Raw genomic sequence first — 27,694 nt, 5'->3', positions numbered from 1 at the left:
AATATTAGATCACTCACACCCAAAGCAGTTATTGTAAATGAAATGATCACAGAAAATAGTTTTGATGTACTCTGCTTGACTGAAACCTGGCTAAAACCAAATGATTATTTTGGTCTAAATGAGTCTACTCCACCAAACTACTGTTATAAGCATGAGCCCCGTCAGACTGGTCGTGGAGGAGGTGTTGCAACAATATATAGTGATATTCTCAATGTTACCCAGAAAACAGGATACAGGTTTAACTCTTTTGAAATACTTCTGCTAAATGTTACACTGTCAGACATGCAAAAGAAATCTAATGTATCTCTTGCTCTGGCTACTGTGTATAGACCACCAGGGCCGTATACAGAATTCCTAAAAGAATTTGCAGATTTCCTCTCAGACCTTCTAGTTACAGTTGATAAGGCGCTAATCATGGGAGATTTTAATATTCACGTTGATAATGCAAATGATACATTAGGACTTGCGTTTACTGACCTAATAAACTCCTTTGGAGTCAAGCAAAATGTCACCGGGCCCACTCATCGTTTTAATCATACACTAGATCTAATTATATCGCATGGAATCGATCTTACTGCTATAGATATTGTACCCCAATGTGATGATATTACAGACCATTTCCTTGTATCGTGCATGCTGCGTATAACTGATATTAACTATATGTCTCAGCGTTACCGTCTGGGCAGAACTATTGTTCCAGCCACCAAAGACAGATTCGCAAATAACCTGCCTGATCTATCTCAACTGCTATTTGTACCCAAAAATACACATGAATTAGACGAAATTACTGACAACATGGGCACTATTTTCTCTAATACATTAGAAGCTGTTGCCCCCATCAAATTGAAAAAGGTTAGAGAAAAACGTACTGTGCCATGGTATAACAGTAATACTCACTCTCTCAAGAAAGTAACTCGTAGTCTTGAGCGCAAATGGAGAAAAACTAACTTGGAAGTTTTTAAAATTGCATGGAAAAACAGTATGTCCAGCTATAGACAGGCTCTAAAAACTGCTAGGGCAGAGCATATCCACAAACTCATTGAAAATAACCAAAACAATCCAAGGTTTTTATTTAGCACAGTGGCTAAATTAACAAATTACCAGACGCCACCTGATTCAAATATTCCACCAACGTTAAATAGTAATGACTTTATGAATTTCTTCACTGATAAAATAGATAACATTAGAAATACAATAGCGAATGTAGATTCTACAGCGTCTAACACTTCAGTTTCATCCATCGCACCCAAAGATAAACTGCAGTGCTTTACAAATATAGGACAGGAAGAGCTAAATAAACTTATCACTGTATCTAAACCAACAACATGTTTATTAGATCCTGTACCCACTAAATTACTAAAAGAGCTGTTACCTGTAGCCGAAGAACCGCTTCTCAATATCATTAACTCGTCGTTATCTTTAGGTCACGTCCCAAAACCATTCAAGCTGGCGGTTATCAAGCCTCTTATTAAGAAACCAAAACTAGATCCTAGTGTACTGGCAAATTATAGGCCTATTTCAAATTTTCCATTTATGTCTAAAATTTTAGAAAAAGTTGTGTCTGCTCAATTGAGCACCTTCCTGCATAAAAATGATCTGTATGAAGAATTTCAGTCAGGTTTTAGGCCCCACCATAGCACAGAAATTGCACTTGTTAAAATTACAAATGACCTGCTTCTTGCGTCAGATCAAGGCTGCATCTCATTTCTAGTCTTACTTGATCTTAGTGCTGCGTTCGACACCATAGATCATGACATACTCATAGATCGATTACAAAACTATACAGGTATTCAAGGGCAGGCTCTAAGATGGTTTAGATCCTACCTGTCCGATCGCTACCATTTTGTTTACTTAAATGGGGTGTCATCTCATTTATCATCAGTAAAATATGGAGTGCCACAAGGATCCGTCCTAGGTCCCCTTCTATTTTCAATATACATGTTGCCACTTGGTAATATTATTAGAAAATACGGAATAAGCTTCCACTGTTATGCTGATGATACTCAGCTATATATTTCAACGAGACCAGATGAAACTTCCCAATTATCTAAGCTAACAGAGTGTGTTAAAAATGTAAAAGATTGGATGACAAATAATTTTCTCCAATTAAATTCGGATAAGACAGAGATATTAATTATTGGACCAAAAAACACCACACAGAATCTTGTAGATTACAATCTGCAGCTAGACAGATGTACTGTTACTTCCTCTACAGTCAGAAATCTGGGTGTTATATTGGACAGCAATTTGTCTTTTGAAAATCATATTTCCAATGTTACAAAAACTGCATTCTTCCATCTTAGAAACATTGCCAAGCTACGAAACATGTTATCTGTTTCTGATGCAGAAAAGCTAGTTCATGCATTCATGACCTCTAGACTGGACTATTGTAATGCACTTCTAGGTGGTTGTCCTGCTTCGTCAATAAACAAGCTACAGGTAGTCCAAAATGCAGCAGCTAGAGTCCTTACCAGGTCAAGAAAATATGATCATATTACCCCAATTTTACAGTCTCTGCACTGGCTACCTATTAAGTTCCGTATCTGTTACAAATTATCATTACTTACCTATAAGGCCCTAAATGGTTTAGCTCCTGCGTACCTAACTAGCCTTCTACCACGCTACAACCCATCACGCACCCTAAGGTCACAAAACGCTGGACTTTTGGTAGTTCCTAGGATAGCAAAGTCCACTAAAGGAGGTAGAGCTTTTTCACATTTGGCTCCCAAACTCTGGAATAGCCTTCCTGATAATGTTCGGGGTTCAGACACACTCTCTCTGTTTAAATCTAGATTAAAAACGCATCTCTTTCGCCAAGCATTCAAATAATGTATCTCTTAAATTGTGAGTGTAGTTGCATCTGCATTTTTATTCTTTAGCTTGGGTTAAACTAATTTTACTTTGTTGGATCAGCAGCTATGCTAATGATGTCTCTATCTTGTTTCTATGTTTTGCCACGGGATTTTCATAGAAGAGATGATGCTGACCCTCAGAGGACCCCAGATGATCCTAACCTTGAATCAACAAACAGAACTAACAATTATTGCTACATGTGTGACTGCATCATATAATTATTATTAATTAATAATATTGATAGTTCATCGTCTAGCTGACTACGTCTTGTATTATTATTATTATTTTTATTTTTCTAAAATCCTTTCAAACGTGCACAAACTACTAGCTACTACTAAATATTGTAGAAACATAATTTTCTGTAAAGTTGCTTTGTAACGATTTGTATTGTAAAAAGCGCTATACAAATAAACTTGAATTGAATTGAATTAATGTCAAATGACTGAATCAGCATGCTTATTTCTGTGTGGAGTAGTTATAAGAGCCATCTGTGATATTATCCTGGTTGTACAGTATCTTACAGTCAGGTAACCACTTAGATTTGGAAAGCATGAATTTCCATAACTTCTGGATTTAAAAACAATAAAACAAAACAATATGTATTTGTGTGCTGTATTTATAAAAGAATGTTTCAAATTGTTTCAAATTTCTTTTTTAATTTGTTTATTGTTATTGAAAAAGTTTCAAATTCTTTCTAATTTTATTTATTTAACAAAAGATGTCTTTGTTCTGCACATTTGGGAAAAGATATCACATGTTCAGTGGGATGCAAAAGTATCACCACTAGTGAAAATATTTTCTCTTAATTTATTTAATTCGTTAATTTAAAAAGTTTGCTTTGAAACTTTCAGTTTTAGCTTTTAGTACTAATTCTGCTTTTATCTAATTCCTTCATCGAAACACAGATTTGATATTGACCAACATTAACTGCTTATGCCTAATGCTTATAAATTAAGCATTAGGCTTGAGGTTTCCTCAAGAGCATACTGTACCCAGATGTCAGAGTAATGATCTAGAACATCGTTGGGTGGAAGTGTCTGTAGTTTGAGTTTTTTGTACTTTCTGTACATTATGTATTACTTTTTGTACTGGATTTTACTCCTACAGCTAATGTACAGTATGTATGCTAATCTTATTAGCCATGAGCTACAGTGTGATGCTATATTCTGCCAACTCTTTTGTTAGTTTAAGGAGGTCATTCAGTTAATGGAAAACAAATGTCCTGCTCATCGGTTCTCTGTAACAGTCATCATTCAGTTTATTTGTATACTCTTGATAGGCTTCCCTAGTGTCTTAGTGTTGTGCACTAGCTCAAAGCACAATTGTTGAGAATTCAAATGATTCAAAATGCAGAAATTTGATTTTAGATTTAGGGTTGAAATAAAGTACGTTGGCTCTTGTCTTTGTTCTGAACTTAGAACTATAAAAAGATCTATAAATATTTGCAGAAATATTATATATATATATATATATATATATATATATATATATACACACACATATATGTGTGTGTGTGTGTGTGTGTGTGTGTGTGTCATATGTGTCCTGCTAGAGGTGAGTTGCTCCTGCCAAACCAAACCAAACCAAATTAGTCTGTGTAGTCTGGGGTTTCTCCCATTGTTCTTTAGTATTGAAGGTTATAACAGTGATTATAGTTAGCAATGACAAATGCTGTCATGTTTCCCCATGACTGCACTAATGCAGCGCTAATGACTAAATGTGATATGTGGCGACTGTTTTTATTGTAATCCTGTTTCCACAAAATTCCATTGAATTTACGACACAAGCGATAGTGAGATTATAATGGTGATGAAATAAGTGATGCTAATGTGTCTTGCATTTGAAGACAGAAAGTCAAACTCTGCAGGCTCTTGAACCAGCTGGACAGCAGATGATAAGTAGAGTTTATAAGGATCATAACTAAATAACTTTATATTAAAGATTCATATCTCAAATTTGATCAATCTCTGTACTCCGTGTGAAGTAGTCTTGGCTGTCTTATCCTTTCCTCCTGCAGAATCCTACCCTCCTTACATCAAAGCCATTTCATTGGCTTAGATTTTTTTATGGGTACTCTATTTAGTGCTTTATAAGTAATTGTATTGTATAAAAGAATGTATTTCATTATCTTGGAAACAAAAAAATATGTTAAAATAACTTATAGTGCTAACAGGTCAAAGCTCTCCTGATTAGCTAGAAAAAGATGTCACAATAACACAAAACATTTGTGATCAGGCATTGAGAAAGGGGGATAGGGTTCTCAAATGTGATTGGTCAAGCAGCTTTCTTTTTTGTTGGTATTTAGTCAGGGGAAGTTGCACTGTATTACTTTTTTGTTCTTATTTTCTGTTTTTCCGGTGTTGCAGACCAGACCAAACAATTCCTATCACTTTGCTACAGTCATAAATACTTTACATAAATTCCAGTATGAAACGTTTGCTCACCAAGGCTGCTTTTATTTTTACAACAATACAGTAAAAACAGTAATATTGTGAAGTATTATTAGAATTTTCAGCAGTCATTCCTTCTGTCCTCAGTGTCACATGATCCTTCAGAAATCATTTGAAAATGCTCATTTGGTGCTTATTAACATTCATTATCATCGATGTTGAAAACAGAAACTGATAAAAAAAAAAAAAAAAAAAATCTGGATTCTTTGAATTAAAGTGAAAAAGCCATAATTTATTTGAAATATAAATTTTCGTAAGTTTGTTAGTAAGTCTTTACTGTCACTTTTGATCAGTTGAACGTGCCTTTTCTTAAAAAACAAAACAAAACAAAACAAAAAAATCTTACTGACCACAAACTTTTGAATGGCAATGTTAATGGCACACACATAATGCAGGAATGAAGTGTGGATTACATTAAACAGTGCCAAAGTATTTTACTCATTTATATTTAAAGAGAAAAGAAACCCAAGACCTGGTTATGCTTGGTTGTTTGCACTTTCTGCTGCCTGTGGTTAGATGGTTTCGAGCTGAATACCGTGACCTGGATCTGAGCTGTGGAAAGGCATTTCAAGACCTACACTGTCTGATTTGATCCAGCATGATGGACATTTAATGAGTTAAGATGAAACACTATGCCCTGGAGATGTGGCCAGACGAGCAGCCAAGACTCTCTTGGCAGGTCAGGATAACAGGTCCCAGGAAGAGTAGAATTTTTTTGCAAAATTTCATTTTTAGTCTCACATATGTCTTACATAATGGTGCCCTGCAACATCATGAGTATATACAGTGGGTACTCCATTGTTCTTTCTGAACAAAGCCAGAATGTGTTTTGAATGAAGTCTTGGGATGCCATACAGAAACATCAGTGACTTTCTGAGTATGCTTTTCCAGCACTTCTAACATTTGACTTCATGACAGGGCCATTGACCAATAGATGGCAGAAGATGGCAGTATGATGATAGATGGGTATGAGATGTGCGCCACTGATCACTGATGTAACATACAGTCGCAAAGTACACCCACTGAAACTCCTCAGAATTTCCTCAAGTTTAACATACCCCCTGATCCTTGTATATTTATTAAGCTTTTTGGCTTATTCTTTAATGTAGCAGTAATAATATAGCACAGCTTTGTTTAATGTTTTTCCATATTTAAATAAATTCAGAAGAATTCAACTAATTTGCCCCCAAAATTAGTGCAGAAATAAAAATAAATAAATTAATACAGTATATCCTCAGATGCTTTCTGAGCCTGCAGATAACTGCCATTGAATTTAGCAGCTGCCACATTGCAGTCAGTTTGAGTTGACCTTCTTGCTATTCTAAGTGTGTTAAGGGAAATAGTAAATGGAGTGGCTGGACTGTGGTGAAACATCTGGATGGTGAAAGTCTGAAATGAGGTTACAGGCTCTTGTGTACTTGACATACACTACTGTACAGATGTCTGAGGTCAGTGAGCCTTTTTAATGTTTTTCTAAGAAGTCTTTTTCTGCATTGAATAGATCAATATTACAACATATTATAAACGTAACAGTATTCTGTTTTGATATATTTTAAAATGCAGTGCATTACTTTGATGGCAAGGCTGAATTTCCTGCAGCCATTAAGTGTCTTAAGAATCACACGATCCTTTAGAAATCATTCTAATATGCTGATTTAGCACTCTAGAACATATATACATTATTATTATTATTATTGATGTTGAAAACAGTTATGCTTCTTAATATTTTTTTAAAGTGTGAAACATTTTTTCAAGATTCGGAATAAGATTAATTGTATGCATCCTTGCTGAATAAAAGTATTAATTTCTTAAAAAAGGAAAACAAGCTTTCTGACCCCAAACGTTTTGAACAGTAGTGTAAATGAAGATGGGAGATTAGTGGATGACTCACTTTGTGATAACTTACACCTAAGGTGGGACCTACAGTCAGACGTCATTATCCCAAAATGAACCCTGATGAGGTGATCCAATCATCCTGTACAGGTTTACACATGAAATAACGACTGTCTGACTTCACATCCTATTTATTACACAACTGTTTGCCAAATAAATAAATAAATAAATGGACATTTAAATTGAATATATATATTATTATGTGAAAGTGGTAGGCTGTGGAGTGCTGCTGTGAAGAACTATGGAAATCAGTTGACTGGCAACAATCAAATACAGTTTAGCAGTTGTTATACATAAGCATTCGACCACAGAATGTCAAAATCTGAATGAATTGTTCCTGAGTGCCACGTAATAAAAACTAATCTAGTAAAACATTTGCTTAACATTTGAACTAGCAACCAAGAGACTTAGTGGAAACCCAAATACATTTTGTGGTTCCTGAACAGGCCTATACATTGAAACTAGCTGCTCAACATGGTCTTTCTGTCTGTTGGTCTATTTCTAACTCCATGATGTCTCTTTGAAATAGATTTGGTATAATTAAGCAGACGTTTTGTTTGTGAGTCTTGTGTGCTGTTATTTTTCACTGGTTTAGCCTGGCAAGTCAAACCAAATGCTTATTTTCTGGGGAGTGTGATTTATTTTTTGCAGTTTCTGCAAAACAATTTTGTTTTGAGACTTGACCATTTTTCCACAAACTTGCGTCATCGTCAACAGGATGTCAACAGTTACATGGCTTGACTTGTGGTCTTCTGATAATTGTGACAGAATAGTGCTTGATGATTTATTTCCTATTTTCTTTCATAGGCTAAGTTTAGCACTCTAAAACCTAAGGGATTCATTTCGAAAGATTTTAAAACTTATTTGAAATCAAGAGGAGCACTGTAACAGAATAATGTGATATACGTCATGGACTGATGATACAAGGAAAAATTTTATAAGGAAATGGGGAATATTTTATTACATGATTTGTTCTGTGACATCTCCTTGGAATCCATGAATGTGAACCTAACATCAGGATTGTGTGCCATTCAGAATTTAAGTAAGAATGCCTTTTAAACTCAAGTTCAATTCCTCAGTTTGAATTAAATTTAACTTCAGGTAGCAAATGGGAAAAAGCTAACTTTAGGTTTAAATGCCATGAAGAGATAGATAGATAGATAGATAGATAGATAGATAGATAGATAGATAGATAGATAGATAGATCTCCTATAAAAAATTTACTAACAAAAATAGTATTTAGTTAATACATTTCGTTATATTTAATAAGTGAACTTTTGTGGTTTACGATGGAAAACATGTATTTTTTTCCCAGAATGTTTACCTGTGTTGAATTTCATTGATTTACAATTTATTTGTTTCGTCTTCCTGCCATTTTGAATTCAAGAATTCAGTTTGTCTTCCTGTTGGATTTAGCTAATTCAATTAAAATTCACACTCATAAATGGAAAGGGGGCCAATATTTCACTTTTAGATTTTTGCTTGCTTATGATCGTACATGAACGGTCACATGGTACATCATTACTGCTTCTCTCTCTGTAGGAGCTGAAAGCATCAAGAAATACTGGAACCGATATTATCAAGGTTCCCAAGGTGTGGTGTTTGTCCTCAACACTGCCGCATCAGATGAAGAGATGGAGGCGTCCCGGTCTGAGCTCCATTTGGCCATGCAGCATCCTCAGCTGTGTACCCTTCCATTCCTTATTCTCGCCAACCACCAGGATTCACCAACTGAGGTATGGTAACTTTCCACACCAAATATAGCTCTATGTTAAGGGCCGACCGTCTTCTCTGTGATCTGCCGCTGTTGAGGGTTGCTGGCCTCTGTTTGTACACACTCTCTGAAGTGTTTGGACTGAGAGCTGGGTAGCGTGCGTTTTGGAGAGCGTCCTGTTGCCATGCAATAAGAGCTGTTGTTTATAGTCAGCCTTGAAAGATGAGCGACCAGGACTGGAATAGGATGTTGTGGGGAGCTCCCCCTCCCTACTGCATCCCAGAACCAGAGATGACAGTGTAAACATGCTGTGACGTGGGCCGGCTGACTAATAGTCTCTTTCCACACGCTGAGAAAACCTGGTAGAGGTTGTTCTCCTCAGGAGGAAGTATGACTGAGCTGCAGGAGGCACTTGAAGTTTCCCAAGTATGTTTTAAATCCTAACCCTAACCCTAAGGACAAAAGTATGACAGTCTGGTGCTGTAGTTATGCATCTGAGATGGGAAAATATCAGTCTAAGTACATACCATGTGTACAGAAGGTTACATATTTTGCAACTAAATGTGACATCAGTTTCAGGTGGTCTAGGCTAGTAGGCAGAATTTTCAGAATAATAATAAATGATAAATTATTACATATTAAAAATAAACAATAAATGTTTTTTTTTATTGTGTCAGAAGTGGTAATCCACTACACTTCACTACAGTGGAAAAAATGATGGATTAGTTTTATTAATTTTGGTGATTAATTAAATAATTGAAGAAAATAAATTGTGGATGCTGAGGTTATGATATTTTATTCTCCAAAATCATGTGGAACAGAAAAAAGAAGAATGAAATGTATGGTTTGTCAAACGTTCTGGTTTTAAATGCTAAGGAAAGGCAAGGGATCGTCGTCTGTGCAGGACTCGATGTTATTCAGCCCATTGTAGACAAGTGGATGAAGATGGTATCTGGTTAGGAGTTCAAGCCTCTGATCAGATGTAGACCACAGATTGAAACCAGTTAATCACTCTGCTGCTGACTCCTCTTAGCCGGTCAGACTGAAGGGATGACCTTCATCCCAGCACATTCCCATCATTTTTGTAAACCAAGTACATTTTGTATGTTCTTGAAGGTGCAGACATTTTACATTGATCCTGCATTTACCTTTTGGCTCGTCCAACAGGAGCTGTTGTCTGTGATGCAAATCACCAAATCGAATGGATGTCTGCCTCTGAATCTACAGATACAGTATATAATAAATGTGACTGACTATTGGAAAATTCAAGGCTGGAAAACAGATATTTATTTCGTCATTGGACTGCATATACAAGCGTAGCACAGGGGGCAGCATGGGGGGGCTATTGTGTCTGCGGTAAACTTACATAAAAAATCTAAATTGTCACCAAATGTGGCATTAATACCGTTTCAATATGCTTTCTAAAAACTAAAGTCATGAGATTAATCAAAATTACTTTACTAAATTGACATCCATATTTTTATATCTACATTGAACTCCCTTAATGCTGGGTACACTTAACAGAAAAGTAATATTTTCCAGAAAATATTATACACATTTATAATATTTACAGTATGAATGGGTGTTTATGTGTATAAAATATAGCCACATTAATATTTTAGCAATAGGGTCACTCACAAAGGCATTGAATTTGGGTTTCTGTGGCATCAAAATGTTGGCTTTACAGAAGCGTTGATGCAAGCACATTGTCACTGCTGAGGTGTAGCATATTTTGCACACTTTGAAATACACTTAAAGTACAGTGTAAACCTATTTACCACCACAATATAAGCCTTTATGAACATAAAACATAAAATGAAGTGATCTGTTGATCCATTTATTGTGTCAGACTTGATACAGACTTGATACAAATTCCACATGCAGAAACAGATCTAATCGGCACTGATTATACTGTAGCTATCTTGGGTTTGGGGTGTAGATTAATGTGTAGTAACTCACTCCTTATAACTGTTTATCATTTATGGCCTTTGTCTGTGTCAAAGCAGGTCTGCTGTTGAAGTAGTGCTGCAATTTTGCTTACAGTATATGCCGTTTATTCATGCTCTGTGAAACTGGCCTAAGTAAAGGGAAAAGCATTTAGTCATTGTGGTTCCATGTGAAAGTGACACCTGCCTTCCTCCAGTGCGGTTTTGTTCGGTGTGGGATGTTATGGCTAGCCACCTCCACCCTCTACTTGTGTTTCACTGCTTTCTCGACTAAAGAGGCATGCATTGTGGTTGTAGTGAGAACTCAATTGGCAATGAGAGAAGGAGCCTGCAAAGTATTCCAGACAAGTCTGTTGCCAACTCTTGACATGAGGAAATATGCTGGAGAGGTTTCTGAAAGTAGATGCTGATGATGGAAACGAGTATCACATTATACTCGAGTGTGCATTGTTATGTGATGGACATAAGGTAATTACAAGCATATCTGCGGGAATGCTTAGCATGGATTAGATATTACAGATAACTACAAAGGAAAATAACAACTGACTTTCACTATTGATTTATATAGTCCATTAGCCTATAGGGTTGTGTGCAACCCGGTCAGCAGATATCCTGATATTGACCAATGGCACGTGTGCCATACTGTGTGCCTGCATGCTTAATGAAGAAAATCTTGTCTTATATGGTGTTAACTTCACTCAGTTGGTGGTCAACCGAGAGACCACACAGACCCCTCTTTTGTTGAAGCTCATAAATGTGGTCAGTTCCATCTGATCAGTGTAAACCACATTACTGGGGAGTTTGCCATGTGTTGGTCTATTTTTAGAAGATGAAGTCACAGAGAGCGATTGACCTCTTTTAGTTGTTTGCAAACACTTCCAGAGCCACGTGAGTTTGGCTTAGAGAGGTAGTCCGCTCTGCCACAGGCCTTTTATTTAATCACAGTGTCATCTCTATTCTTGCTGTAGGCATACTGTGTGTCCTGTCACAGTGAGGGATCAAGTACCACACGTCGATCCTCACTTATCTCTGACATACTTGCCAATCGCATTGAATGGGATATGGCCTGACTTAGTTTTCATCTGTCCCAGGTTTGAATTGTCAGCTCTTTTTTTTTTTTCTTGTTTAATTTTGTTTTATTATGTGTTATTGCAAACGCTTGAAACACTGTAAATAAATAAATATTTTAAGTATTATTTTTTTAATTCAAGACACAAGGTTTTTTTTTAATTTTTATATTATTTATTTAATAATTTAATTTTTTTCTTAATTCCTTCAGAAAGTCCAGGACTTCACCAGCACCCCTCAGTCTGAACAAGTCAAACATACAAAACTAAAACATTCTGTGTGTGTATATGTGAGAGAAAGAGAGAGAGAGAGAGAGAGAGAGAGAGAGAGAGAGAGAGAGAGTGAGTGAGAGTATGGTTAACCCATCTAAGCAAGGAGGTGGAATAACAGAACAGGATATCCGAGACAGATTTGATCCCTGAGAGGCATTTGTAGTCTCATTTCTTACTTCCTTTTTCCTCACCTCTTTTTGCCCTATACACTCCTTTCATTTAGATGATTGTGCATTTAAATTTTTTATTTTGTATCTTGTTCCACACTTCTTTGAGGCAGAAGTTCTTCATATTCTCTTGGAGTTTTTGAAATGCTTACACTTTAACTCCATAATAAAAAGCTGCAGACAGTTGAATCTTCATTCAGACAAACCTTTCAAACATGACATGCCACCATGAATAATCCAGATGTCTTGTAGAGCTTTTGTGCAAAACTTGCATGTTTAATATTAAATGAAATATACTTAATATCTCTCAAATTGTTTGCTTAAAGGGATAATTCACCCACACATGAAAATTACCTCATGATTTACTCCTCCTCATGTCATCCTAGGTGTATATGGGGTAATTTTCCTTTTTGCATGAACTATCCCTTTTACTCTTAATGTGAGAACATGGTTAGATGAAGATGGGCAAGCTAAGAACCTTCTAAACTTTTTAATTACTCTGTTATGCACCATGCCATCTGATTGCTTTTATGATCAAATCGACTTCTTCTCTAAGACCTATTCTGGGCTTTAAGATGTTCTCTGTTTTTGTGTAGCAGGTGGTGTTGTGAAACTGTGGTTAAAAGAACATGATCCAGACTCATAAGGTTTACCGCAAGGGCTCAGTCACCTTGCCCAGAGAGCTACAGAGACTAAACACCCTTCAAACTCTGAGTCATGATGTATAATCAGCAGGTCATCACTGCCCACTGAGCAGCTACACAACTGACTCTAATTCTTCTCTCAGAAGTGCCAATGCCATCTGTCATAAGTGACCGGATTTGAGTTTTCATCACAAAGTCTAAAGCTAAAATTACATTTGAACGTAGCTAACTGTGACGTTAACAACTCATTGCCATTGTAAAACTTTTCTGGATTGTGGTGAATTGATTCACGTCACACTAAATGCTGTTTACAGACACATAAGTCCTGTTTAATGTTTGGAGCAGCAGTTTAGATGTTTTGTACATGGGACATATCAGTTTATAAGTTTCCCAAGCAAAGCAGCAACAGCGCGAGCATTCTGTGTTGTTGCAAGCTAGTTATTAGCACCGCCCGGTATCATTTTATGGCACAATGTTGGCGACGTCTCATTTTTACATTGCCACAGTGAAGTTTAAAAGACTCATTGGACCTGTAAAGGCCTCACTAGGGCCCTGTGTGTGACTTGTTTTCAGAAGGGAAATATTCATGGGATGGAATTCCTTGTTGACACCAACCTCCTGCTGTTGGGGCCCAAGGAGGAAGTGAGCAGAGAGAGGGGCGTCATATGTTGATATAACACCTCAACAAAGCAGGCTGTGTAGATGTTTAGCCCTGTTTCTTGTTTTATGAAGGTTTCTTGCTCGAATGCTCAAATGTTGGGCTGATGAACTGATCTTAAGATAGGGTGGCCATATGCGCCGTTCATATGGGACACTTCCCGGCCAGGATTTTAATATTGCCTAAAACATCCAGAGCAGTTTGACCAATAACATGCAGGTATTGTACATAGTCGACCAATCGTGGGGCTGCATGTGAGAAGGTGAGATCTAGAAGGCACTATCAAAGCGATGCAAATATGCGCACGTGTTTGTTTGTTCGATTGACTTGAAGCGTGAACTTTTATAATGAGAGTGCTGAGAATGTGTGCAGACGCACAGTTAATGATTAAACAAAGAATTTAAATGGTATGTGAATCTGATCACAAGTAGTAAGGTGTGATACAATAGTTTGTTGTCTGGACCAGGTGAAAAACCTAAGCCGTAATTTATTTAAAAAACATTTATTTCATGCAAAGTATAATTCAAAACTTTAATAATAATTCAAAAACTCCAAAATTTTTGGTCATACGTAATTCGATACTTTTATTTTAGGATGCGCTTTCTGTCATCTCAGTTTTCTTTCCGTGAACTTGATTGTAGAGTGCACCACACCAAACTCAGCAGCATGTAGCCTACACTCAGTCTTTTCCTTCATTTTGTTTAGCACATATTACTCACCCTCAAGTAATCCCAGGTGTTTATGACTTTCTTCTTTCAGACAAATTCAGTCGGATTTATATAAAAAAAATTATTTGATCTTTCAAGCAGTTTCATGGCACTCTGTGTGTTGCAGTGCATCAGTCCAGAAGAAGTTAAATAAAAAGCACCCATCCTTAATAAAAGTGTCTCACACAGCTCCGGGGGGTGAGCTAAGTCCTCCTGTAGTGAATTGATGAGTTTTTGTAAGAAAAATAACCATATTTAAAATGTAACTGTTGTACATGGAAGCAGTTCCGGGTGGATGACGTATGAGGTCAGCGTTGCGCATGCGTCACTCAGAGCAGAGGGAACAAAACAAAACAACAGTTACTAATTAGAAGTACAAAACAAGGATTTGTAAAAGATGAATGTTGGAGGATTTCGTTATAAGCCAAGAGGAGACTGGTTTTCCTTTGCCAAAGTAATCAAGCTTTGCTTCCTTTGCTCCTGTTAACAAATGTTGGTTTTCATGAGACTCACTGGCGCAACGACAACCTCATACATCATCTGCACGAAGCTGCTTCTGTGTACAACTGTTGGCACAAGCTACATTAAAGTGATCATTATGTTTTGAATATGGATATTTTTCTTACAAAAATGCATTGATTCGCTACAGGAGGCCTTTGTTCACCCCCCGGAGCCATTTAAGACACTTCTTTTTTTAAGGATCGGTGCTTTTTGTTTAACTTCTTTTGGATTGATGCACTGCAAAACCTGCTGAATGGCATGAAACAGCTTGAAAGATCAAAGACAATTTTTTAATATAACTCCGACTGGATTTGTCTGAAAGAAGAAAGTCATATACACCTAGGTTGATGACTTGAGGGTGAGTAATTTATGAGCTTATTTAAATTTTTGGGTGAACTAACCCTTTATGTCAAATATATTTTGCGTATTCATTCCTTTTATATATAGACTATGATTTAATAAAAACAGATTTTTATTTTTTTTTTGTTCAACTTTATGTTGCTTGTCCGTGCTCATCCGCCACATTCTTTCTCTTCTTTGATCCTGCAGCTCTCTCGGTTAATCTTCGTGGCACCAGTCTAGGTGTTTCTTCAGTTACTATTTCTCGATGTTGAGAGTTCAGTCTGTGTCACGCGTAGATTTCACTTGACTATGCCTTCTTGTCCTTTTCTCTTATGAACTGAAAATCATGGGAGTCTCACAAATGTAAAGTCCGTCTCTGCAGTCATCTCAACCATATATCACTGAACTTGAAAGATGATGAAGTTTGATCACTATCTTCTAAGTTAAAAGATTAAAGATGCCATAGAATGCATTGATACAATATTTGAAATTGTTCTCTGATGTCCTCAGGGTGTGTATATTTAGTTTTATCTCAAAAATACCTCACAGATAATTTTTTATAGTTGAAATTGACACTTTTAGGGTATGAGCCAAAACGCACTGTTATTTGTGATTGTCCCCTTTAAATGAAAATGAGCTGCTGCTCCCGCCTCCCTTTTTCAGATGAGTGCGGAGCAGTCAGTGTTCCGTGTGTTTTCCCGTGAGTTTAAGCAACCCCAATAACATGATATTTCACCCCTAAAATGCAAATTTTATTTGATTCGGGACATTTCATTTAAAAATGAAAGTTAACTACCTTGTCCTCAGCGGTCTATGGAGACTCCTATGTTCGCTGGTGCATCCCAACACACAACACTTTTAATGGCTCTTTGGCACTGACATTGTACCTCCAGCAGCCACAGCAAAAGAACAGTAATGGCGGACTGCAGCTTCTCACTCAGGGCTGTGTACAGGTGCTTGTGATATTATGAGAATATCATAAAGTTGATTTATTTCACTAGTTCCATTCAAAATGTGAAACTTGTATATTATATTCATTCATTACACACAGACTGATATATTTCAAATGCTTATTTCTTTTAATTTTGATGACAACTAAGGAAAATCCTAAATTCAGTATCTCAGAAAATTAGAATATTGCTTAAGACCAATACAAAGAAAGGATTTTTAGAAATCTTGTAAAGTATGAACATGAAAAGTATGAGCATGTACAGCACTCAATACTTAGTTGGGGCTCCTTTTGCCTAGGAGAGCCCAGGTTGCTCTTATAGTGGCCTTCAGCTCTTCTGCATTGTTGGGTCTGGCACATCGCATCTTCCTCTTTACAATACCCCATAGATTATCTCTGGGACCCTGATTTCCAAAAGAAAATGCAAAATTTACTTTCATCAGAGAACATAACTTTGGACCACTCAGCAGCAGTCTAGTCCTTTTTGTCTTTAGACGCTTCTGACGCTGTCTGTTGTTCAAGAGTGGCTTGACACAAGGAATGCGACAGCTGAAACTCATGTCTTGCATACGTCTGTGTGTAGTGGTTCTTGAAGCACTGACTCCAGCTACAGTCCACTCTTTGTGAATATCCCCCACATTTTGAATGGGTTTTGTTTCACAATCTCTCTCTCTTTTTTTTTTTTTTACTGAAAGCTGATACATTTTTACATGATTTGTTATATAAAATTACCCCTTAGATGGTTTTTACTTATATATCAAATCCCCCCAAATTTTTAAAATCATGAAATGTGTATCAATTTAAAATCATGTGTTACTAATGGTTTAGTTCTTAATTTCTTCACTGAATACTGTACATACTGTAAGGGGATGTGATTTTGGACACAGCACTTATTTGAACAGTTATTGATGGACAGGCGAGCTGACTTTTTTTTTTTCACTGAACACAATACATTTTATTTTTAAGAAATATATAACATTTTGTAACAGTAAACATCTCAGTGTCACAGAATCACCTGCCTCACCAGCCTCCTACACCCGTTCACAATCACCCGATTACTAATGATGGACAACTGCATCCACTTAACACACCATTCAAAACACACTCACCACAGTCACTCATCAGCTGGTCTCAAGGTTACAAGCCGATCCCTTGCCTATCTGTTGATCCTGGAATTCTCAGTTATCTATTGAATGACTAGAGGTTTAGCTCAGATAAGACTGTTTTCGCTGCTTCCATTGAGCACTTTTGTTTTGACTCTCCTATGTTGGAAGCTTCTCCTCAGTTGCCTTATCTAAACTCCTACTTATTTGAATCTGCCTGTTTTCCTCCTTGACCAGTTGTGACAGTCAGGCTAAATTATTAATAGCCTATAATTAAATCCTTCTTAATTAAATTAAGTGCAGTCACTTAATTGTGCCTAAACCTGAAGCTCAATAATCAAAAGCATAAATCAAAACTTAATTTCTGTAAAAAAAAAAAAAAAAAAGTCATCTGTATGGAAGATCATTGTGTACGGAACATGGTTAGTCTACGTTACCCGAGAAATTCCCATACAGCAGACTTCATCTTTTTCGACGGGGGAAAAATTTCAAGGGATTAATTTTCATCTGCAATCCTATACACAGGTGTGACCCTCACTGACTGCTCGCACCAACCGGGGGGGGGGGGGGGGGGGTTGTATGACTTGTTACACTCTTTGCTGCACACAACTGAGGGAGTCCTGCGCTTTCTGTCTTTGACAACACGTAAAAAGAACTGTGCATACCGCAGGAACGGTATAACAGAACATTTTAGTGGTTTTGAAACCGTTACTTTTCCAAACCGTGGTATACCTTGATCATCCAATGTCTATTTTCAACTCCCTGTGTATGTGGTTAATCAAGTCGCTAAGCATTTTAAATCCTGTTTACACCTGTATTCATTGTGGACCATTTGTGATCAGATCACCCAAGATGAATATTAATACCAAGGGTAAACAAAGTCCAGATGACTGCACGAAATGCTTCTCTTTCAGGAGTGAATTAGCTCACATCTGGTTTCCGTGAACCAAATTTATAACTGATGTTTTTTACCAACTGAATTTGTGACAAAGCAATACTACACAAGCAACTGTACTGTCAAACTGCATTAAAGCTCTATCTTTTGGGACTTTTGGCCAAAATATGTGTTTGTTTACAGTATGTGTTATCTACTTTTCATACTAGAATAAAAAAAACTCACAACACAACTATTCAACAGTTCAGTTTACAGACCCTGATTCTCTCCCACCCCATGCACCCACCGCCTCTAACACGTAATTACTCATAAAGATCTGCTGTGTTTGACATTCATATTCCCTGAGAAATTTATAATTTGGAAACTTCAGGTCAGAAATGTCTTTGTTTCTCTCTGCATCTTGACTGGTGTGGACAGGATTTCATTCCAAGTCTGAAACATCCCTTTATTTTTTCAATCAGATGTAAATAAACATGTGATTCCACTGGCACATGCAGAAGAATATTTTCTGTCCTATCAGACAGTCTTCAAAGGAGGGTGCAGTGCTGGGTGGTTGTGTTGAAGTGTTGAAGAGAAGCCATGTTTTACTCATGCTATGGTACAATCCTCTCTAGAAAGTCAATATTCATTGTTTATCTTTTTTTTATTCTGTGTATTAATATCTGTACATTTATTATGTATGTGTGTACAGTATATTAGGGGTGTGATAGTTTAAATTTCCCATGATTCGGTTTGTATCTCAGTTATGTGCTTTGAGTTTATGTGAGTTCAGTTTAGCTTTATTGTATTATTTTTTTAAATTAATAGTAATATAAGAATTATTCATTAACTCTTAAAAGCAAAAAACATTTTTTTCTTCACCTTACTTATTGAAGCCATCAGTGTCTCTACCAAATAGTGTTCCACCAGTGCACTATTTATGTGCTCTAAAAATGTTGTTTGCAGGAAATAAATAATATAAAACATTTTCAGAGATTTGTTGCTATTATCTGCTTTTTTTCTGAGGATTTTTGATAGTCCACCAATTCCCCATGTGAAGAAAGTTTGATTCATCTTGAACAACACATTTTTCTTTTCATATTTTTGTGTATTATTGGGTCCTGTAAAATCAGTGTCCGTAGAAAATGATATTTTGTTTTAATCTGTCAGTTGACCTGTAGAGGCAGTGGGATACGCCAGATGGAACTGTCTGGTTTTCCACTTGAATGGAGAAAGGGTTAGAAGCTTTAATGGTGGTTTGGTTGACTACATATAGGTTAGTTGACCCATCTAATGAGGTAGTCTAGACAAGAGCAAAATCCCTGCTGATTTAAGTAGTAATTCTTTGCAGAATTAGAAACAGGTTTAACTTTTCTGATGTGAAGTAATTAAATAAATACAGAACTATAGTAAAAGTTTTATTGAAGTTCATTTAATCACCTTCATGACTGATTTTGAGATGGCGTGCATTTAATGAATTTATATATATAAAGTTATTCTGCTCATAGTCTTACAGACTGTCTTAATAGGTGATGATGAAATGAGGGTCAGGTCATAATAAATAATACAAAATGATAAAAACACAAAAGTGGTGGTTTTTCAAGACCAATACGTAGAGGTAATCAAGACGATTTTTGAAAAAGTAAATAAACTAAATTTAAAAATGGTCCCACAACCTCCACTGGATAACTTGGGGTGAATTGACCTTTGAGTCTCTGAGTAATGCATAACAGTCAGGTTCACATTTTCACATTTTAGGCTAACAAGTGACTTGAGATGATTAAATCCAGGATTCTTACTTTCAGACACATAATAAGCCACAGGCTCAGGAATATGATCCCTGGTTATGATCATATGTCAGTTGGCTGTTAAAAAATAATAAAAAATGGTCTTACATAAGAATACTGTCATGATCACCAGCTGGAGTGCCCCTCATGGCCACCAGAGGGCACTCCATCCCTGACTTCTGCCACTCTATCAAGGACTTCGTTCCCCATAATCCTCTGCCCGCTCTCATCAGCACTCATTGTGTGCACCTGTGTCTCATTAGTATTGTTAGCTCACCCTATATAAGCCTGGTTCTCTCTGTCATTTATTAACAGTCTAGTATATGTCTATGTTGCACTTCTAAGCCTTTCTTCTTGGGTCTTGGTTTTGTTTGCCTGCCTGTCTATGGATCACCTTTTGCCGGTTTTTTGCCCTGTTGTTATTGTTTGGACTGATTACCTGTGTTTTGACCTTTGCCTGTTTTTGGACTTTGATTTAGGGTTACCCCTTTAATAAATACTGCTAGTGATGGGAAACCGAGGTTATTTGAGCCTTTTGAGACTTTTCATCAAATTGTGCCGAAAAAATGTTCATTATTCAAAGCTTTTAACACAGTGCACTTTTGCGATATCTGGTAGTCAGTCTTAGATTCTCCACCATATCTAACGAAACATTGTGGAGCAGAGCATGGTTTGACAAAGTTTTTAATCTGTGCCAACTCATGTCAAGAACAACAGATTCACATATTTATCAATAATATAAAATATACAAGTGTGTGATTATGATAAATAATGGATGTGCTTAAGCCTATAATTGTAAAAATATTTTGGGTGAGCTGTTCGGAGTCTCTGAAATCCCAACTATAGAACATGATTAAATGCAATAGAGCTTTGATGTGCATTCAGTTTCTGTCTGTTGTTAAGGTTATTCTATTTTACTGAATCCCAAATTAGTGAACACACACACACCAAATCAATGTAATGTCAGACACAAAAGTCATGCGAGGTGCCGATTTTTCAAACCAGCTGTTCCGACCTTCTGATACTGTATGACGTTCAAAGCTTCAAACGTCATCAATCACATAGTGTTATCATTTCGATACAAGCATCAGCACAGTGTGTGATACAGTAGTGCTTTGAAAAATGCGTCGGAGCCTCTGTATCAATCGGCCTATCACTAAATACTCAACCTTCGTGTACCTGTGCAGTTCCCCGACAAATACACACAAGCAATTTGAATTTAGTATGGATCAACTCCTCTCCAGCATCTAAGGGCTCTTATACGAACCTCACCAATAATTTCATGAAAAAGTAAGGCTTTAGAACACGTGCCCATTAAATAAGATATTGCGAAGCAGCAGGTTTGTTTAAATAATTGTCAAGAATAACCATAATTTGCTAAAACTTGTAATTATATTATTGTTAGTGGTAATAATAACTGTTATTCTTATTACATTTCTGTTTTTTTAGGTGGGTGGCCTTGGTGTAGCAATTAACTAATTTGGAGCTCTGTTCAGTATCATCCTCTTGCAGGTCATTTATATATATATATATATATATATATATATATATATATATAGAGAGAGGGCTGTGCGATTAATCAAAATCTAATCGAAATCACGATTTGGGACGTAGAGATTTGCTAATCGCAAAAGACTGCGAGACCTCCGAGACCTCCGTTCTCCCCAATCAGCACTGCTCTATCCAACTGTGTAAACGTCCACCATTAAAAAAAAAAAAAAAAAAAAAAAACTAAAAGCAGGAGAGACACAGAGTGGGATTATGGCGTCTATAGGGTTAGGTCAATAGTTAGGCAAATTAAAATTTAAGAAAACCGTTATGTAATTTAAGATTTGAAAATACAGACAACGAACAAAAAAGATAATTTACAAGAGCTGCGTCACTGCGTCACAATGCATATCAAGAGCATCTCTTATTGCATGTTCGCTATTCCCCATTCAGAAGACCGCACACAGCCTGTGTCTCTGAATGCTTCTCATACTTGCTCCTCTCTTCCCCACACGGCGCTAATCCCGCGTCACGGACGAGCCGTTCACACTTGCCGTACTCACGCAGCCTGTTTCGTAGCGCTCGGTTATATTCTCGCGCGGCCGTGCACCGCGAATCTCCACGAGCGCATCTGGCAGTATGGATGAGGCTCGACGCACGTGCGCAACCTGCGTCGACTCGCGCCTGGCTCCGCATTTAAAACTTATGTAAATTCAGTCTGCTAATTTAACTTGAATGTAATGAACATTCAGCACATTTTCCACTTGTTCATAAAATCCCAAATACAATGTAACATATAATACTTTAATAATGGACTAAAGAAATACAGTTCTTTATTATTATTATTAACTTTGAACTTTTCCATAACTTTTAAATAAAAGTTAATTCTATAAAATTAGTTATACCATTATAATCTTGATTGCTAAAAAAATATATATATCCTATTGGAATAATGCCAAAAACAAAAACTTTTTTCAGCAGGGTAATGACACTTGTACTGTGCTGCACATTATTGACAATATTGAGCTGAAGCTTGACTTTGCAAATTTAAAATCGCAAATCAAATCGCAATTGCAATATCTGTCAAAAAAATCTCAATTAGATATTTTCCACACATCGCACAGCCCTAATATATATATATATATATATATATATATATATATATATATATATATATATTGTTACATTTATGAACTTTTGTCTCCTTATTTGGTAATCTTCCTTTTCTTGTTTTAGTTAATTGATTGATCCTCACCTGTCTCCTGTGTCCTCATTACCTTCTGTGTGCATAAATACCCGTTCTGTTCAGTTCCTCCTCGTCCGTGATTGTTGAATGTTATATGTGTCTAAGCTGTATGTATGCGTTAATCTGAATATATGTAAATGTAACTTAATCTTCTTCATTTTCGTCAGTAAACTCATCTTGTCATCCCGATCCTCCTCTAGCACTTTCTTTCGTTTAGCACTACACCACAATCTGTAACAGAATCACGGACCTAAACAGTATAGTTTATTTTTTAGCGGCGTTTTTTCTTTCATTTATTTATTGCCTTTATTTTTCCTCCTCTCCCGGAATGGCCATCCCAGCAGTCCGTCTCCTATGCCTGGAGCAACTGGACCGTTCGCTGGAGGACCACACCAGGGACTTTTTAGATCTGGCGTGCCTTAATCACTTCCCCGACCGCTCGCTCTCTAACTTTTTCTACACCGGCCTGAGCGAGCGGAGTAAGGCACGCCTACCAGCGAACGGTCCCCGAGAGGATTTCGCCACTTTCGTGGAGTGGGTGCTGGAGAAGAATGGATCTTCGTGGACCATCAGCACCGCGGAAGAGGATATCTCCAGCCCCACTCCCGACCCAGAGACCAGCCAGCCACCATCAGGCCACACAGAGCCAGAGCCCACCGCAGCCGCAGAGCCCGAGCCGATTCAGGACGTCGAGAGCGCGACTGACCAGGTGTGTGAGCCGGCAACACCGTGCATCGTGGGAGTCCTCGTGGAGATCGAGGGCGTGGAGGAAAGCCCTGCCCACACTCCTGCGACTGAGGGTGAGCTGTATTCGGTCTCGGGAATTATGGAGCAACTTGTGGATCTCATGGACTGGTCTATGGAGGTAATTCTTATCTTCCTGTTTTTCCGGTTCTGTCCAGCCCTGATCCCCCTGTATACCCTCTCAGTCTCCCACTCCAACCTCCTCCAGTTAGTTCCTATGCTCCATTTCCGCTGGTTCCGCCCAGCTATGAATTTTCTGTTTCTCCGCTGGTTCCGCCCAGCCCTGAGTTTTCGGTTTCTCCGCTGGTTCCGCCCAGTCCTGAATTTTCTGTCTCTCCGCTGGTTCCGCCCAGCCCTGAACTTTCTGTTTCTCCGCTGGTTCCGCCCAGTCCTGAATTTTCTGTTTCTCCGCTGGTTCCGCCCAGCTATGAATCTTCTGTGTCTCCGCTGGTTCTGCCCAGCCCTGAATCTTCTGTGTCTCTGCTGGTTCCGCCCAGCCCTGAATCTTCTGTCTCTCCGCTGGTTCTGCCCAGCTATGAATCTTCTGTGTCTCCGCTGGTTCTGCCCAGCCCTGAATCTTCTGTGTCTCTGCTGGTTCCGCCCAGCCCTGAATCTTCTGTGTCTCTGCTGGTTCCACCCTGCTCTGAATCTTCTGTGTCTCTGCTGGTTCTGCCCAGCTCTGAATTCTCTGTGTCTCCTGTACTCCCTCCCAGCGTCCCTCTCCCACCTCCTCCTAAACCTGCCAGTACCTCTGCTCCACTACCGCTGGTTCCGTCCAGCCCTGATCCTCCTGTGTTTCCTCCCATCCTTCCTCTCTCTCCTCCTGCTAGACCAGCCAGTTCCTCGTCATCCCTGCTGGTGCCAGTCAGTCCCGCAGCTCACCCTCAGTCCGCGCCATCTGGGCGTGATGGTTCGCCGCTGGACTGCCAGTCTCCAGCTCCGCCTTGGCATGTTAAGGCCCTGTCTCCGCCTCCAGCCTCCGTGCTGCTCCATCTTGGGCTCCTCACCCACCAGTGCAGTCTCCTCCTGTCAGCCCCCTGGTGTTGTCGGCCGCTTCTCCACCGTGGCTCCTCCCGCCGTCGACTCCACCATGGATCTCCGTCCTGGCTGGTCTCTGGTGGACCATCTGGCTCCTCCTGCTCCTGGCTCCTCCCTCCATCCACTCCGCCCTGGTCCCTACCTCCATGCTTCCTCGTCACCTGCTCCTGGCCTGCTCCTCGCCCGCCACCAGAACCCTCTTATTCCTCTTGCGGTGCGAGGACGCACCTTTCCGGGAGGGGGCGAACTGTCACATTTATGAACTTTTGTCTCCTTATTTGGTCCTCTTCCTTTTCTTGTTTTAGTTAATTGATTGATCCTCACCTGTCTCCTGTTTCCTCATTACCTTCTGTGTGCATAAATACCCGTTCAGTTCCTTCCTCCTTCAGTTCAATCCGTCCGTGATTGTTGAATGTTATATGTGTCTAAGCTGTATGTATGCGTTAATCTGAATATATGTAAATGTAACTTAATCTTCTTCATTTTCGTCAGTAAACTCATCTTGTCATCCCGATGCTCCTCTAGCACTTTCTTTCGTTTAGCACTACACCACAATCTGTAACATATATATTGGATGGTTTGATTGTTTCATTGAGCTATTTGGTCAATGAGATCCCCAGAGTTTTTCTAAAATTAGGAAGTGAAGTAGAACATCCTTCACATGCAGGGAAATGAAGTCACAGGGCAAACCATCTCTGTAACAGTAAGAGGATAAGACTCTTCTTATGAAGCTCCAAAAACCTGTTCACACCTATTCCCACATATCTGTGCCAAATTCTAACCCTACTGATGTAGGTAAAGTAAAAAGCTGTATACAAAAAAAAATATGAAGCTGTGCTTTTAAGATTTGATCAGATTATTGGAAATAAGTACTCAAATCAAATCCAGTATATACTTGCTTTAAAATAAATAAATATATAATAAAAATAACATGTTCAGACACTATCATGCTTTTTTTTTTTTTTTTTTAAGCAACATTTTAGTTATTTTGCATGTACTTGGCATGCAGTGTTTTAGGTTTCATGCACTTTTCCTCGGACTCAATTCAACCAAATGCAACAGATTTGCTAGCTAACTTGATTAAAGCACTGATACTGTGCATGGGCCAGTTGTGTATTTTGGAATTTAGACTTATTTGGTGGCACTGATTGAACTAGCAGTGATCCAAAGTATCATCAGGTGTGGACCTCATGTGGTCATTTGTGATGACTGACGCACATAGTTGACGCACGTACTGTACCTAGCCCTTTTTTCATGTTTCATTCATTTGTTGCAATGAAAGGTGCTCACAGTGGTTTGTTTCCCAGTTACAATGCGACAAATCAATTCTGATTACTTTATGAGAAATAAAAAGTTAAATGACATCTTGCCAGGATTGTTGTTCAGGTAATTGTTTCTCTAGCATTTAATCCAAGACCTGTTATTATTGTGATTAACTAGGAAGTTCAGTCTGATTGGATTGATTATTGTTGAATTTAGTTTTACATGACCTCACCAGGGGACTGAGAGGTTTCTAATTCTGGAACAGTGAGTCAGTGCTTTTCAGTGTACCACAATTTTTACATCATTGTTCAGGAGTTTAGGAATAAGTCAATAGTTGTGGGTGTAGTGCAAAAGTTTGAGTCATGCTTTGGTCAAGTTCCAGGCTGCTCAATGAAAACCTGTCATAGAAAGTGATTGCGTTACAAGAGTTATAAGTTGTAGTAATTTTATTCAATTTCAGTTTGATCTGGTGGTTCAGATATTAGTGCAAAAATACAGACAAACATAAATGAGTAAATTAGGACTACAAATTAAAACTAGATGCTTAAGTTTGTGATCAAACTTTGATGTTGGCTTGAGAAAGCCTGAATGAACAGCTTGAGTCAAAATACCTGACCAAATCAGCTTGATTCTGGAGTCAGCAAAATGGACAAATAAACACACTGCAAAAAATAAAGCCTCTCCAACTCAAAATTTTCTAGTGACTGGCTATATCTAAATTTTTCAAATGGCCTAACTAAATTTATAAAATTAAGTTAATTCAGTTTAGTCAAGTGAAACATTTAGATGTGATCACTAATTCACACAAATTCATTTGGCCAATTGTAAAATTTAGATGTGATCAGTCAATAGAAAAAACTGAGTTGGAGAGGTCTGAATTTTTTTTACAGTGCAAAGTATAAGGAAAATTGAATAATCAAATGTAAAATAAAATTGCATATTCATTAGGCCTGTCTCGATAGTCGATAAATCAATTAATTGTGTGATTAAAAGGATACTCGCCAAGACACAATCTTTAAGCTAAATTTTGAAAAGGATTTGTCCGGGCAAGAACAAGAAAATGCAAAAGAAGATGCAAAAGAGATCTCAATTCACAGCTCTCTGTGTACGAGTACTGAACTTGAAAGCTTTAATAGCACTTGAAAGATCAAAATGCTTCAAGGCTTCGAAAGGTCTGTGCCCAGTTTGGTGCTTGTCGCATTAAAGCTCTAGGAGGAGTTTAGTCTCATAAAAATAATAATAATAATATGTTTAAATAATGTAACAATATATCCTCAAGCCAGCATTATAATTTAACACCAGCAGCAAGAAATGAACTAGAATTTAGTTTGCTTGTTTATTTAAAATGAAATTAATGTGGTTTATATTTAATTTATATTTAAATAACATTCTTTTTATGATTCCTGCATAATTATGTAATACAGTATTGCATAAATAACTCTTCTTTTTGAAGTGTTTTGTATATCTCAACCTCAGTGCAATGTAGATCAAGTCCCAAAAATTTGTTTTGATGCTATTTTGTGTAGTAATTAACAAAGTTTTGATGGGATGCATCATCTGGATCACTCATTTGAATTCTTTCATGTTTAGGATGGGGAATCCCCCTTTAAACGCCTGTATACTGCTGCTAGCACAGGAACAGGAAAGATTTGAGCGCTTCCTCAAAGTGCTTTTTCGTTTAGTATTCATAATTACATTCATTACTTATCTCCACTTTCCAAAAGTCATCCAGATTCAAAAGACTTTTTCAGAAGAGGTGTGCCACCAGAACATGCCTGGGTTGCGACTTCTATGTCTAGACTGTGGTTTTTTTTTTCTGAACACTGGAGGATTGGCAGAATGTTTATTCTCATATTCTGTAGTTATTCACAAAACTGTAAATAAAGGTTTGTAAGAAGATGTAATTAGGAAGGCTGCAGGATGTTACGTGGGGTTACATGTGTTTCTTTTGAGTTCTGCTGTCTTGCAGCCATGTTTAAGGCATGTT

General features: G+C 37.7%; 1 protein-coding gene across 1 annotated transcript in view; it reads left to right on the top strand.

The window, feature by feature from the left end:
• Positions 1 to 27,694, top strand: part of LOC132130686 (ADP-ribosylation factor-like protein 15) — a 128,786-nt gene that overhangs the window by 51,447 nt on the left and 49,645 nt on the right. Inside the window, exon 4 of the mRNA XM_059542474.1 lies at positions 8,739 to 8,932. Within this exon, the coding sequence (XP_059398457.1) occupies positions 8,739 to 8,932 (194 nt within the window). The remainder of the gene's footprint in view (positions 1 to 8,738; positions 8,933 to 27,694) is intronic.

The sequence above is a fragment of the Carassius carassius genome, chromosome 4 (genome assembly GCF_963082965.1).
Source record: "Carassius carassius chromosome 4, fCarCar2.1, whole genome shotgun sequence".
Classification (NCBI taxonomy): Eukaryota; Metazoa; Chordata; class Actinopteri; order Cypriniformes; family Cyprinidae; genus Carassius; species Carassius carassius.
Note: the sequence above shows the minus strand (reverse complement) of the source record. Positions and strands in the feature narration are given on the sequence as shown.